Here is a 16,291-nt window from a genome sequence, read left to right as displayed (position 1 = left end):
GCTGATGTGGGAAGAGACTTGGCGTAGTCAAGGAACAGAAAGGCTGAAGTGGCTGAGGAAGAGAGAACAAGGATGGAGAGGAAGGGTATACCTTCAGAGATTGGGCAAGGGCAGAGCTGCAAGGGCTGTCGTTGCCAGGACTGACCACAGCATGGGGAGCAGGCCTGGGTGGAGGTGAGGTGAAGCGAGGACTGACCACAGCATGGGGAGCAGGCCTGGGTGGAGGTGAGGTGAAGCGAGGACTGACCACGGCATGGGGAGCAGGCCTGGGTGGAGGTGAGGTGAAGCTAGGGAAATGATGTGTTCACTCTGGACATACTTAGAAGGTGCATGTGGACCTTCATAGGAAATGTCCAGTACACATCTTCTATGTGCCAGGTTCAGTGCTAGCTAGGGTCTGAAGATATAGAAGAAAAAAGAAAACCCTCTATTTATGGAGTCCACTATCTAGCAGCAGCAGCAGGCAAGAAAGCATCTAACTCAGGTTGGTTTACTTTTTCTTTTTTTTTTTTTTTGTATTTTTCTTAAGTGAGAAATGGGGAGGCAGAGAGACAGATTCCCACATGCACCCCAACTGGGATCCACCTGGAAAGCCCACTAGGGGGTGATGCTCTGCTCATCTGGGGCTGTTGCTTTGTTGCAACCAAAGCCATTTTTAGCACCTGAGGTGAGGCTATGGAGCCGTCCTCAGTGCCCAGGCCAACTTGCTCCAGTGGAGTTTTGGCTGCAGGAGGGGAAGGGAGAGAGAGAGAGACAGAAAGAGAGAGAGGTGAGAGGGGGAGGGGTAAAGAAGCAGATGGGCACTTCTCCTGTGTGCCCTGACCCAGAATTGAACCCGGGACATCCACACACCGGGCCGATGCTGTACTACAGAGCTAACCGGCCAGGGCCTCAGGGTGGTTTACTTTAAGTGAGGCAACTTGAGAGGCCACTAGACTTAATGGATTAATTTGAGGCTTGGAGTTCTACAAGTTCTACTACCTACACTTACTGTCAACGGGGAGGAAATAATTTCATCAGCATCTCACTGCACTTACCTCTATAATGCTTAGGCCACTCATTATCAATCTATGAGACACATTAGTAGACAAATTAGCTACAAAAGAGAACTCATCAAAGTGGACACAGACTATGACATTTCATCAATAATAGCAATACTTTCACATTCTCCTCGAGGGAAGCTAAGAACATGTATGAAATTTCCACACTAACCTTCAAAGCCTGATGCAGTCTTTCAGCTAAAAAGGCAGGCATGTTCCTTACACAATGAACTGTTTAAAAAGTAAAGTAAGTTCACAGTCACTTAATAGAAACTGAATTAATAATAAAATGTTTGAAAAAACAATTTTGGGGGTAACCATATCCACTCTACCTACCCCCTCTCCACCCCTGGCTTTTATTTAGAATGAAAGAATAAATACTTAACCTACATTTCAAACCCTTGTAGCATCATATTTGTACGGAACGTTAGCACAGTAATTATCTTCAGCCACGGGGAAAAGAAAATGACCTGCCAGAGAAACTCCCACAGCAGCTGACTCGTCTCCCAGATCCCAGGCACACCAACACCCGCCCTTACTCTGATCCCTCCCCAGGGCGTACCATTGCTCCATTCCTAACATCTTTAACTACTGACGAAGATTCTGGGTCTAAAGACCGCATAGATGGTGCTACAAATCACCCATTAAGTGAAAGGGGGCACTGAAGTTCAACTGAAAACCAAAAATGGAAAGATTTTTCTCTTAAGTGGCTGCATGAGAATTTATAAGCTGGTTAGAGTAATTATATTAGAACCAGCTCCTCTAAATTGAGTTACCAAACAATACTGCAATCTTATAATTCTTCACTTTGAAATAACAAATAAAGCAGAAATAAAACAACAATAAGAAAAAAAGAAATTGGTAAAAAGATGAGCAAGTGCCTGACCAGGTGGTGGCACAGTGGATAGAGCGTTGGACTGGGATGCGGAGGACCCAGGTTCAAGACCCCGAGGTCGCCAGCTTGAGCTCAGGCTCACCTGGCTTGAGCTAAACGCTCACCAGCTTGGACCCAAGGTCACTGGCTTGAGCAAGGGGTTACTCGGTCTGCTGAAGGCCCACGGTCAAGGCACATATGAGAAAGCAATCAATGAACAACCAAGGTGTCGCAACGAAAAACTGATGATTGATGCTTCTTATCTCTCTCTGTTCCTGTCTGTCTGTCCCTCTCTATCCTTCTCTCTGACTCTCTCTCTGTCTCTGTAAAAAAAAAAAAATATATATATAAATAAGCTTCATTTTATATAAAAAAAAAAAGATGTGCAAGTTGTATTTTTTTAAAAAGTAAAAATCATCAGAAACAGAAAAGTCTGTAGAGAGTAAGTCTATTTACTGCAACACAATTACTTTTATAATCTTAAATCTAATCTGCAGATAGGACCCTGCCAAAAGTGGATAAATTTTATAATGGATTTTGGAGATCAGAACAAGAATAAGTAGCTTTCTCATAGAGCCTTACAAGTTCTCTTAAGGAAAGCTAAAGGTTTTAGTTTGTGTAATTGACTTAAGGGAAATAGAAGAGGAAATGAACAAGAAACTTAAACATGGAATGTGGGGCGAACCTGAAAACACAGTTAGATGTGAAGTTGTTGTCTAAGAATAAACCAATCATTTAAGTCAGTTTTACCTATTTTTTTCCTCAAATTCCTATTAAGCAATCCTTAATACTTTGATCAAAAGTTATCATGCCTACTTTTATCCGATTAAGCTTTTCAATCGTCTTCCTCCCTCCCCCTAAACTAAATCCTTATTGAGTCTTTTTTTTCTTTTTTCATAATCCTTTAGTTTGTCCTCTGCTTTATGTTCTTAACCACCAGCTTGTTCTTCAGGCCCTAACTTTTTGGGAAGTGCCGTTATCTATAGCGGTAGGAAGCTTGCATTGGCACCCAGCATCAGAAGTAGGGAAACTCAGGGAAATCTCTGAAATGCAGGTAGTCCATCAAAATTAATTGCAATGAACAAGAGTCCACAGTTGCCCGTTTTTTACCCTCTGTGTTGTCTTGACCAAACTCCAGTCAGTCCTGTCTCCTCCCTCCCCGTCCCTGAACTCTGGCTTGCCTCCCCCGCCCACCACCCCTGGCCCAAGCACGTGCTAAAATACAAAGCATGCCCTCTTGTCCACTTACCCTGAGAATCAGTTGAAGGAGCAGAACACATTTCCTGTGAACCCTGACTGAGCACGAGCCCCTGCTATCCTACTTCCCCTTAGAAGAAAGGCCATTTCTGTTTGATTCTGAGACTCTTACACATTTCTGAGGTGAAAACGTTCTCCCTATCACAAGTCTTTCTGAATGGAGCTTCTCCTTATCTAAGTCCAGACTTGACTACTAGAAATGCCCTATTACGCATTTCTAAGGTGATATAGCTCAGAAGGGTTTTCATATTAAAACCTATGTGTTGATGTACTGTATTAGACTCCTTATAGAAATATTTAGACTAGGAAGATCTATCAACACAGTAAGTTAGTGGTTAATAGGATCTGGGGGTGATTGTTAGTGGGTACCAGGTTTCTTTGGGGGATGAGAAAAATATCCTAAATTTAGGCTGAGGTGATGGTTGCACAACTTTGTAAATATACGAAAAAGCACTGAATCTCACGCTTTGAATGGTGAATTTTATGGTATGTCAGTAAAGAGGAGAAAAATTGAGATGTGTTCCAATGGTAAACAAATAGAAAATGAGTGTGACATGTCTTGAACTTCACATTAGTCAAATTATGAGGTCTTTCTTCCTATTACTTGATAAAATAACGTATATTATAGTCTATATTTAGTGTATCATTCAATGTATATTTCCAAGAATGCTTTTTAGCTCAATGAGTAAGAGTTTGTACATCTCGGTCAAGTTTTTCAATAGCAGGCAAAGGAAAAGGCAGTAAAACTGACACAAAGACAGTGGTGGGATTCAGTCCATTTGCACCAGCTCGGCAGAACTGATACGTAATTTTTTGTTGAGTTTGGTGACCTGGTTGTTAAAATGGCACTTGTAATCAGGGTTCTCTCTAAGGTGGGCGCCTGGGCAGCCGTCCAATGGGGAAATCACAAATTTACATTTCTTACTCTTTTTTAATGTTCATCTGCGCAACAGCGTATTCTAAGCACTTGTGGTAATGTTCATTCTGTCCACAGGTGAAAAAAATTGCAAGTGAAAACACCAGTCAAGAAGCAATATGGAGGCCTGGCCAGGCGGTGGCGCAGTGGATAGAGCGTCGAACTGGGATGCGGAGGACCCAGGTTCGAGACCCCGAGGTTGCCAGCTTGAGCTCAGGCTCATCTGGTTTGAGCAAAGCTCACCAGCTTGGACCCAAGGTCGCTGGCTCAAGCAAGGGGTCACTTGGTCTGCTGAAGGCCCGCAGTCAAGGCACATATGAGAAAGCAATCAATGAACAACTAAGGTGTCACAACGAAAAACTAATGATTGATGCTTCTCATCTCTCTCCGTTCCTGCCTGTCTGACTCTCTCTCTGTAAAAAAAAAAAAAAAAAAAAAAAAAAAAAGCAATATAGAAATACCTTAATAACAGTTTTATTGTTTTTTGTCAGGTACTATTTAATATTTTTTCATTAACATTTTAAAATTCTTTCTTATTACATAATCTAGTTTTGTGTACCTCTTCTATTGTTCTTATTTAAGTATTAAATGCATGAAATAATAAGCTACCTTTTGGTAGATCATTATTTTATACTTAAAATGGTCTTTAAAGCAGAGAAACAGTTATGAAATGATTTGAGTCCCACCACTGCATAAAGAGTAATAATGTGAAATAAGAACAATAAACTGGCTATATATACCACTGCCACTGGAACATTCTCAGAACTAATTGTGGATACCGATCTCTATTCCACTTTTTTAATTGAAAAACTTATTTTTGCTTCCTTGGCCTATCTTTTAACAATTTCAAGTCAGCGGTGTTTTCCCTTTCCCTCCCTCCCTCCCTCCCTCCCTCCCTCCCTCTTTCCCTCCCCTCCCCCCACCCCCTCTGTCTTTCGAGCAGCATGTGGATAGAGAGCCAAATCTTGGCGCTGAAGGGAGGATCAGAAGTAAAGTGAAATAACATCTGTGGAAGAAGCCCTGAGAATGGGGCCTGGACCCCAGTGAGTGCTTGCTCCCTGGTATATTTCTGTAACTTACTTGAAAATACTTCGGCACAGACTGTGTGATACATGCGGCTTCAGACTGTCTGAACTGCACACACCAAGCGGTTGGTTATCCCCACAGACTGCAGAGCCTGACCGCCTGGGTTAGAATCTCAGCTCTGCCACGTACTCGCTGGGCCACCTGGGCAAGGAATTGAACTCTCCGTGCCTCAGATTTACCGTCCCTACCAGGGGGATAATAACAGTCCCTAATCCATGGGATTCCTATGAAGCTTAAATACGTCGGTATTCGGAAAGAGTTTAGCGCAGTGCTGAGCACGTGGTGAGTGCCAGATGAGTATTTATATAAAAATACAATTTAAGGAACCCGAATTGGGAGTTCGCTTCCAGAGATGAACTTAACTGTGAAGATGAGCCAGAGGCTCGCTCCAGAGGGGGTTACCTTTAGACATCGGCTAGTTGTATCTCACCAGGAGAGTTATTAATTATCATGATGGAGGATGGAAATGATTCTTCACTGATGAAATGACAAGAGTGTCCCCGGAGTAGATTAATGGAGAAGAAGTCTGTAGGAAGCCCGGCAACCACCCTATCCTAGCGGGTTAGGATTCCTAACAATCCTGTGTGCACCAACCAGCACATAACAGATTTTGTTGCCCGGCTCTGGCTAGAAGGAAGAGTCAATGCGTCTTGTCTGAATACTCTCATTCTTCCGATCACACCGTCCTTGCAAGGTGTTCTTCAGGTGCCTACAAGGACAGACTGCTGAGGCCTCCCTGACAAGACAGACCAGTTTATGCAGCGGGTGTTTCCGGCTGCTTGTTTACCCACGTCTCTCTCCAGGAACCGATTCAGTCTGCGACTTTCTTTTTGACATACTCCCTGCTAGCACAGCCAAGGGGGAGGAGACCTGTAGTTCTGACCTGAGCTCACCTTGCCAGTGACCTCTTCCAAAAATAACCCCAAATGGTGAATTACCAAACTGGCTGAGATCTTAGCTTGCAACAAGACTCAGTAAAAATGCCAGTAGAAATGCGGTACTTTTCTCTTTCAAGGAGTTTATAATCCAAACGTGGTGACAAGCCAAATACAAAGTTAAAAGCAAAATAAAATGTAAAAAAAACAAAACCTTTTTTACACATCCCTTTAACAATATTTGTTGAGCATACGGTGTGTGCTGTGGGCTGTACTGGGGGCTGTGGGAGCAGGAAGGGGGGTCAGTCAGGGCCGACCCCGACACTGAGTAAATCAAGCGCAGAGTAACTTGGCTTACCTATGGCCAGCAGCAAGTCTTCAAAATGCCCCGATAATTCTCCTTTTATGCTGTCCTCAATGTCCTTCTGGCTAATATTTCTGTACTCTTCAAATGCTAAAAGGCAGTACCACAAAAACAGTTAAAGCATCCCAGTTGAGCACACGTGAATATATTCCACTTTGGATTTGATAGGCTCCAAATCAAGTTGTTGAGCCGTGAGCTCAAACACTCCTTCTTTCAATCATCAAATTTGAACACAGAAATTTCTGTTTTTCTTATCTTTAAAAAAAAATCATCTACAATAAAACCTAAACTTCCTAGGTCCTTTTCTGCAGAGATGAGAGGAATCTCTCCCTCTTCCTAGGCTGTTAGCATTTAAAAGAGCCTAAAAGGTTAAATACAATACTAAATATATACTATATCTAGTAAGGTGGCTATTTTCAAATTATAATAGGCACCTGGGAAACAACAGTGTGCTCATCAATCAAATATATATACTTTGTTTGCCAATGCAATCTGAGATATGAGATTTCTCACTGCCGAGGAGACCACGCCCTCAGGGACACGCCCACTTCACATTCACCAGGGGCGGCTGAACTTCTTGATCATTTTTCCCCACAGCAACACCTATGCATGTGTCACCAAGTACGTGGGCATCTTTTGCAAGCCAAGTAAATTTTGGGGAAAAAAAAATTTGACAAGAGATCTTGAATTGTTTGATTTTATTTTTTAAATAAAGCTGTTAATAAAGCAAAAATGATATATTATTACCACTAATTTATAAATGAAATGTTCAGGCCATATTCAAGGGAGGGCAACCTCAGAATAATAAAAAAAAAATCCTGGTGATGGCTTTACGTTTTCTCATTTTCCCATGAACTCAGCATAAGCTTAGTCATGGACTGGGTTTGATCTCTAGACCTGCACCTGGAAGTCACAGCCAGATGTTCATAGGAAAGTTCTGGGCTTCCAGAATGGTTCAGGGAGACTCAGGAGTGAGGGGGTGGGTGCTTAGCAGTTCCACATAATAGTTGGTCTGACAAAGAGAGCTCCTGCCCCACCCCCATTTACCTCCGTAGCAGAAAGAGCTGCATGTTAACCCATGCTAATGCATTCACCCAGGTAGCACAATTCCTGCTTTTTCTGGAAGGTGCCTAACTAGGGGAGGGTGGGTGGAAGCCTTGCAGTGGGGCTCTTCCACCCCACGGAACACTCCTCTCTGCTCTCACGCCAGAGGGCTGCCCCTGTCCTCTCCCTGCCATTCCTCACCTGTTACCTGTCGCTCACTAGGGATCCACTCAGCCTCAAGGGGTCAAGAGCAGTGTCAGCTCTGCCCTGACTTCTTGTTTTCTGAACTGCTGATTCATGAAAATGAAACATTTCAGCCTTTGCAACTTTTTTTTTTTTTTTTGTATTTTTCTGAAGCTGGAAACGGGGAGAGACAGTCAGACAGACTCCCGCATGCGCCCGACCGGGATCCACCCGGCACGCCCACCAGGGGCGATGCTCTGCCCACCAGGGGGCGATGCTTTGCCGCAACCAGAGCCACTCTAGCGCCTGGGGCAGAGGCCAAGGAGCCATCCCCAGCGCCGGGGCCATCTTTGCTCCAATGGAGCCTCGGCTGCAGGAGGGGAAGAGAGAGACAGAGAGGAAGGAGAGGGGGAGGGGTGGAGAAGCAGATGGGCGCTTCTCCTGTGTGCCCTGGCCGGTAGCCTTTGCAACTTTTAACTTCATTTTCCAGAACTTAGTATATTAAACCCCCAAAAACATTTGCAAAACAACAAAAAGCCAAAAGAATTGCAATGTGAGTCCTCACTTAGTTTTAGCTGAGGAAAGCTCCTTAGACACAGGATCTCGGTGAATTTATCTTCGTCTGTGCCCCATCTGTTCTCGCCAGCATGATACAGAATCTGTAGGACAAGGGAGGAAGACTTAAGTGTTATTGTGGACACAATTCTCTTTCTTGTTTTGAAGAAGTGGAAGAAGAGGAGAGGGAGGTTTCCTTTGTTTTAGAATCAGTGCGATAAGTTATTCAAGTGTCTCACATTTAGGGGACTGAAAATCTGAGAGCTGGGTGGCAGGAACCAGGGAACACTAACACCCCTTGGGAAGGCACCGAGCTCCGGTGGGTGATCCCAGCCTTCAGGTGTCTCCTTCATGCAGAACAGGAGACGACAGCCCCAGCTGGTGCTGTCAGTCTGCTTCTCAGAAATGAGAGGGTAGATGGGGGGGGGGGGTGATAGTTAAAGGAGATGTTTTCATCGCTATTACTGACCTGGGCATCCTTTTTGGCCAGCTGCTCATCAACTTTTAGACTTTCATCTCTTCTGCCCTAAACAAGGAAGGTAAGAACAAGGGCAACACTTTTAAAGACAGAAGATTCTAAGCCAGGGCATTCGAACCAGTAGGACATCTTAGAGGTTCTCTCCAGTGGAGGTCGTGTCACACAGAGGACTCAAGCACCTGGGGCTCTAGTTCTGGTTCTGTCACCAACAAGCCATGAAATTTGTAGCAAATCACACAATTTTCTGCGCCTCGGTTTCCTACTCTGAGAACTCAACCATCTTTAGGGAATGGAATGACAAGCCACAGACTGGGAGAAAATATCGCTGACAAACACATATCTGTACAGGACTTGTATCCAAAATATATAAAGAATTTTTAACATTCAACAATAAGATAACAAACAGTCCCACTGGAAAATGGGCAAACAATGTGAGCATACACCAGATATACACATGGCAGAAAGCACATGACAAGTTGCTCAATGTCATTTGTCATTAGGGAATTGAGAAGTAGAACAGTAAGATACCACTTACTAAAATGGCTAAAATCCAAACACTGCCATATTGCTGGCAAGGATATGCAGCAACAGAAACTCTCACTTACTGCTGCTGGTAGGAATACAACTGATACAGTCACATATTGGCAGTTTCTTAACACAACTAGACAACCCATTACCATATAATCCAGCAATCACACTCCTTGGTATCTACTCAAAGAAGTTGAAAACTTATATTTACATAAAAACTTACAATGAATGTTCACAGAAGTTTTTATTTATAATTACCCAAACTTGGAAGCAACCAAGATGCCCTTCAATGGTGAAACATACTACGGTATACCTGTATAATGGAATAGTATTCCGCGATAAAAAGAAAATAAGCTCTCAAGCCACGAAAAGACACTTAGTATGTTGCTAGTGAATACACCAGTTTGAAAAGACTACACACTGCACAATTCCAATTACATATATGACAGTCTAGAAAAGGCAAAACCAAAGAGCACAAGTATTTTTAAGGTAGGAAAACTATTCTCTATGATACTGTAATGACACATTAGACATTTATCAAAACTCATAGCTTGTATAACACAAAAAATGAAGCCTACTGTACACTAGGGACTTTAGTTAATAATAATAATGTATCAGTAGTCATTCATCAACTGTAACAAATGTACCACTCCAATGCAATATGTTAATAATAGGAGAAACAGTGAGGGGGTGGTAGGAGGGGCATCAGGAGCCCTCTGTGTTTTCTGATCAATTTCTCTGTAAATCTAAAACTCCTCTAAAAAATAGTCTAACAACAACAATGAAAAAGTCTCAAAGGTCCCTGCCAACTCAACTGTTCAAGACTCTGTGGCTAAGAGTATGTGCTCATGTGCAAGCACTTCCACACATTCTAGAAAGATGGAAGAGAAGGAAAAGAGGATTGCTGGAATTATTTGAAAATTATAGGTCAGGGGTTGGGAACCTATGCCTTGTGAGCCAGATGTGTCTCTTTTGATGGCTGCATCTGGCTTGCAGACAAATCTTTAATAAAAAAAATAATAACATTAAAAATATAAAACATTCTCGTGTATTACAATTCATCCATTTCCTACCACTCATGTTCATGGTTGCGGGTGGCTGGAGCCAATCACAGCTGTCCTCCGGGACAAAACCAAATTTTTATTGGATAATGCATAACATACATGAGTCGTTGTGAGGTCAGTAAGTAAACTTCCCTCCTTTTAATCAAGTAGTCAGCTAGCTAGTTGCAGAAACCCTTTTGACAAAGAAGATGGCTAAAAGAAGAAAAGATGAGGAGTATCGTACTTTTCAGCAGGAATGGACAAAGGAATTTGCCTTTGTGGAGAGAGCAGGTTTTGCAGTGTGTCTAATATGCAATGATAAAATTGCATCAATGAAACGGTCAAATATAAAGCAGCACTTTGACATACGCCATACTACATTTGCATCAAAATATCCAGTGGGGGACAGCAGGAAGAAAGCATGTCAAGAGCTACTGTGCAGAGTGCAAGCTAGTCAGCAGCAACTCCGTGTTTGGACCCAACAGGTGACTGGAATTCAGCTAGCTTTGCTGGTGCTTTAGCAATTGTGAGAAACAGAAAGCCATTCACAGATGGGGAGTTGCCAAAGCATTCATGCTTGATGTTGCCAATGAACTTTTTGATGACTTTTTGGATAAAGACAAGATAATCAAATGAATAAAAGACATGCCTCTGTCGGCAAGAACTGTTCACGATCGTACCATCATGATGGCAAATCAAACTGAGGCAACACAAGTGAAGGACATAAATGCAGCACCATTCCTTTCTCTCACTTTGGATGAGTCAACAGACGTAAGCCATTTATCCCAGTTCAGCGTGATTGCAAGGTATGCTGTCGGTGACACACTACGTGAGGAAAGTCTTGCTATTTTGCCTATGAAAGAGACAAGAGGGGAGGATTTATTCAAGTCTTTCACTGAGTTCGCTAAAGAAAAAAATCTACCGATGGATAAACTTATTTCGGTGTGTACTGATGGTGCTCCGTATATGGTGGGGAAAAACAGAGGATTCGTAGCACTTCTTTGTGAACATGAAAAGAGACCCATCCTAAGTTTTTGCTGCATCCTACATCAGGGGGAACTTTGTGCTCAGATGTGTGGCGAGCAGCTAGGTGAGGTGATGTCGCTGGTCATTCAGGTGGTCAACTTTATTGTTGCCTGAGCTTTAAATGATTGCCAGTTTAAAACACTGCTGGATGAAGTTGGGAATAATTATCCTGGTCTGCTTCTGCACAGCAATGTGCGTTGGTTGTCAAGAGGGAAGGTGCTCAGCTGTTTTGCGGCTTGTCCGAGCGAAATCCAGACTTTTCTTGAAATGAAAAATGTCGAGCATCCTGAGTTAGCTAACACTGAGTGGCTCCTGAAGTTCTACTATCTCGTGGACATGATTGAACATCTGAACCAGCTCAATGTGAAAATGCAAAGCATTGGAAATACAGTCTTAAACCTTCAACAAGCAGTGTTTGCATTTAAAAACAAGCTGGAACTCTTCATCGCTGACACTGAAACAGGTCGTTTACTACACTTTGAAAAACTGGGAGAGTTTAAAGATGCATGCACAGCAAGTGACCCTGCTCAACGTCTTGATCTCCAGCAGCTAGCGGGCCTCACATCTAATCTCCTGCAGTCATTCAAAGTGCGCTTTGGAGAATTTCATGAGCACACTTGTCTTTTTAAGTTCATCACCCATCCACACGAGTGTGCAGTGGACAGCGCCGACCTGAGTTACATCCCCGGTGTCTCCGTCAGAGATTTTGAGCTACAAGCTGCTGACCTGAAGGCCTCAGACATGTGGGTGAATAAGTTCAAGTCACTGAATGAAGATTTGGAAAGACTTGCACAACAGCAAGCAGAGTCGGTGAGCAAACACAAGTGGGGAGAAATAAAAAAATTTCAGCCCGCGGACCAGCTGATTGTCAAAACTTGGAACGTGCTTCCCATCACATACCACACACCGCAGCATGTGAGTATTGCTGTACTGACAATTTTTGGCTCTACATATGCATGTGAGCTGTCTTTCTCACATCTAAAGAACATTAAGACCAACCTACGATCATGTTAACAGATGGAAGTCTTAATGCCTGCATGAAGCTTAACCTCAGCACGTATCAACCAGACTACAAAGCCATCAGCAAAACCATGCAGCACCAGAAGTCGCATTAATGGTAAGAAGTACTTTATTCATCATTGATTAGCAACAGCATAACAACGTTATTAAAAAGAATTCAGAGACTTACTGTACTTTATAAGTGTTGGTCTTACATATAATGCACACATTTACTTGTATTTAGTGTTAAACATATTGTATGGCTCTCACGGAATTACATTTTAAAATATGTGGCATTCATGGCTCTCTCAGCCAAAAAGGTTCCTGATCCCTGTTATAGGTGAATGAAGCATTTGGCTATAATATTTTAAAGATGCATTTCTTCCTTTTTTCAAAATTAGATCCTTGTGTGCCTGTCTGGTTTTTGCATAATTTATTTTATTCGCTCCTTTTGAGCGCTGCTGAGTCTCTACTGTTGGTTTGCCTTCTTTTCTCTCATTGTGCACTCTGCAACAGTCAGAAAAATGCTGGTTATCATTGATTTGATAATAAGCCACCACCACCATGTATTGATATCTATCTATCTATCTATCTTTGCAGTAGCTTATGAGGTTAATGCTATCATTACTTTCAATTTACAGATGTGAAACAGAGAGGGCTTAAGGCTTAAAGTGATGTGTCCAGAAACATGAAGCTAGCGGGTAACAGAGGAGCATAAGATTCTAGGTCTGTTTGATTCTAAAATCCTGCCCAGAAGCCCTAGTCTCCACTGCCTCCTGTGGGAGCGTGTGCATCATGTACACACAAACACAGATGTGCACTTTTTTTTTGTATTTTTCTGAAGCTGGAAACGGGGAGGCAGTCAGACAGACTCCCGCATGCGCCAGACTGGGATCCACCTGGCACGCCCACCAGGGGGCGATGCTCTGCCCATCCGGGGCATCACTCTGTCGCGACCAGAGCCACTCTAGCATCTGGGGCAGAGGCCAAGGAGCCATCCCCAGTGCCCGGGCCATCTTTTGCTCCAATGGAGCCTCGGCTGCAGGAGGGGAAGAGAGAGACAGAGAGGAAGGAGAGGGGGAGGGGTGGAGAAGCAGATGGGCACTTCTCCTGTGTGCCCTGGCTGGGAATCGAACCCGGGACTTCCACATGCCAGGCCGATGCTCTACCACTGAGCCAACCGGCCAGGGCCCAGATGTGCACTTTTGAATATAAACCTCTTGGGGTGTATGTTTGCAGCCATGCTTCATAAACTGGGTTTGTAGGTTCAACATTCATAAGGTTCTCACCATCTAAAACAAGTGAGACCAAAATGAGGACACCCTGTTTCCTAGCGGCACATGCCTCACTTTGACAGGTGCTGTTTCAGAGCTCAGGCAAACACCACTGTTGGGGCCTTTTCACACATTATGGGCTGTCAATCAGCTGAAAAAGGCCAGTGAAACGGGACTTAAATTATTTCCTCTCTAACACACATCCGTGATTATAGCTCACCCTTGACCTTGACTCCTAAATACTGAGAGCAAGGTGTGGTCTCATTTAGTTACATGGTGACGAATGATTTAGCAATTCTTCCAAAGGTATAAGGATGAAGTTGCAGCAAGCCATTTTTTTTTAAATCCTGAGACTGATATCCTCATCTCTGAAGATAATTTCTCGTATCATTTAAATGCTGACAAAAGAAATATATATTCTTTGAAGTCCACAAGAAAATAAACATGTTCTCAAAGTGAAGACACTTATAATAGAAATGAACAATGATGTCAGATGAATTATCAGAACATTTCTAAAGTATTGTGAAACCTGATCTAAACACTTCTATCCATTTACTGACCGCAAAAAAAGACTTTTTGTTACGTGATTATGTTCTATTTCTATGATGGTGGTTAAACATCACACTGCTCAGGGGCAATGAAAATGTAAAGCGAGAAAATCATTTCATAAGGAAAATCACAAGCTCGTTGTCTCAGTTTGGTTATTTTTAAACTCCCTAATTATTATTAAAAATACAGCTCATTGAGGAATTAAAACAAAACAAAACAAAACAAAAAAACCTTACATCTGCCAAAGTCAACAGAGCTTTCCGGAAGTCACCAGATGTTTCAGAGCTAATATCATCTCCAAGACTCTTCTTATATACTGAAACCAAAAAAAGAATAAAATTAAGCCTTGACAGACTGAAAAATATAATAAACCAGAGAAAAGCTTAAATGTCAATGTTGGCAATAAATGAGTACCTAATAAAATAAATCTTGCATTTTTTTAAAATTCCTGTTGTTCTTCTGAGATGGGAACATTTTTGTAACCCTTCCTATCGTCTGTATTGTGGTGGATGCAGAGGAGCCTCCTGAGGACATGGGGGCTTTGCGTTTGGGACCCTCCCAGGCTTCTCTTCTGTGTATCTCTTCATTTGACCAGTCCTGATTTACATTATTTATAGTTAAACTCTAATTGTGAGTACAGCTCTGTCCTCAGTTTTCTCAGTCATTCTAGTGAGCCATTGAACCTGAGGGCATAGGAAGAACCCCTGAATTTGTAGCCATTTCGTTAGAAGTGTATGTGGCCTGGGAACAGCTGGACTTGTGGCTGGTTTCTGACGTCAGGGGAGCCTGTGGGGCCTGTTCTCTGGCTGTGAAGTCATGCAGACCCTGGGCAGTCAGTGTCAGCACTGCATTGCAGGGGCTTTCTCATCTGTACATAGCTGGCAGATTATTTGGATTTTAGCTAATTACACTGAATCCACATGCTCAACATATTCTCTGAATGGTTCATCTAATTTCCCACACCAAAAATCATGAGGCTAATCTAAGTGGTTTTTAACGTACAATAGTAATATACAATGATCTGAGTCACTTGCATTGATGAAATTAGTTGATTTAATTAAGCAGTGATTACTAAGAGCAAAAGGCAAAGTATTGATGCCATTGTTGTGTAGCAGTTTCTAGCTCAGTTGTATTCGATTTTTACCTGAAAATCCACAGACCTTAACCCATTTTAGAACGGAACCTCCTTTTGATGTCTTGCCTTCTCAAAGGCCTTGTGAAGAGGAGATTGGTGGGTTTCTGGAAAGAGCAACATTGGCTCCTATATGTGTGAATGGTGGGAAAGGTAAGCAGAGACTAAGATTACCTGTGTAGTAGGCTTGAGAGATCTCCTTCATCTGCCTGCTTGTTCTAGTGGTTAAGATTTCAATCAATGCATCTTCATTTGTTCCGGTGCCCTAAAAAGAGATTCTATTTTTTGAACACTTAAAAAACTTCATTTCATGCATTTCAGTCTTAATACCTTGTTTTATATGGATGAAGAGAACAGTTTTGAGTAAATCAACATAAGGTCCCATATTGATCTAAAAGCAGTCTTCTAATATTCTGTATTTTAGTATTAAATAATATGAATCATGTGGAGTTAAGTGACATTGCAATTTTCCCCCAAATTTCATAGTTTAGTGTAAAAATCAATCGAATAATTCTAGGAAGAAATAGTAGAAAGGGGAAAGTTTATGTCAGTCAAGATAGAAGGGAGCATCCAAATGTGCCATTATATTTAGGAAGGGCTCTGCAATTCTCCTGAGTTAGTTCATCCCTACTCTAATGTCTTAGGCTGGTCAGCATGTATCATCCTCTTCATACAGGGAGACTTCAAAGCCTCAATAATGTACAATGGGCCCACTTGGCTTAGAGATTAGTTACTCCTGAGCCTTGGTCTATACCAGGGGTAGTCAACCTTTTTATACCTACCACCCACTTTTGTATCTCTGTTAGTAGTAAAATTTTCTAACCGCCCACTGGTTCCATAGTACTGGTGATTTATAAAGTAGGGAAGTAACTTTACTTTATAAAATTTATAAAGCAGAGTCACAGCAAGCTAAAGTATATAATAATAATTACTTACCAAGTACTTTATGTCGGATTTTCGCTAAATTTGGCAGAATAAATCTTTATAAAACAACTTACTATAGTTAAATCTATCTTTTTATTTATACTTTGGTTGCTCTGCTACTGCCCACCATGAAAGCTGGAACGC

At 42.3% G+C, this 16,291-nt stretch overlaps 1 protein-coding gene across 1 annotated transcript in view; it reads right to left on the bottom strand.

Annotated features, from left to right (window-relative positions):
- ANXA3 (annexin A3) overlaps nucleotides 1–16,291 on the bottom strand; it is a 54,323-nt gene that overhangs the window by 11,953 nt on the left and 26,079 nt on the right. The window contains exons 6-11 of the mRNA XM_066385788.1: nucleotides 15,398–15,488; nucleotides 14,328–14,407; nucleotides 8,664–8,720; nucleotides 8,205–8,298; nucleotides 6,407–6,502; nucleotides 1,213–1,271 (exon numbers count right to left, since the gene is read on the bottom strand). Coding sequence (XP_066241885.1) covers nucleotides 1,213–1,271; nucleotides 6,407–6,502; nucleotides 8,205–8,298; nucleotides 8,664–8,720; nucleotides 14,328–14,407; nucleotides 15,398–15,488 — 477 coding nt within the window. The remainder of the gene's footprint in view (nucleotides 1–1,212; nucleotides 1,272–6,406; nucleotides 6,503–8,204; nucleotides 8,299–8,663; nucleotides 8,721–14,327; nucleotides 14,408–15,397; nucleotides 15,489–16,291) is intronic.

Source organism: Saccopteryx leptura, chromosome 5 (assembly GCF_036850995.1).
Source record: "Saccopteryx leptura isolate mSacLep1 chromosome 5, mSacLep1_pri_phased_curated, whole genome shotgun sequence".
Lineage (NCBI taxonomy): Eukaryota > Metazoa > Chordata > Mammalia > Chiroptera > Emballonuridae > Saccopteryx > Saccopteryx leptura.
The sequence above is the reverse complement of the archived record's forward strand: the minus strand, read 5'-3'. Positions and strand labels throughout refer to the sequence as shown.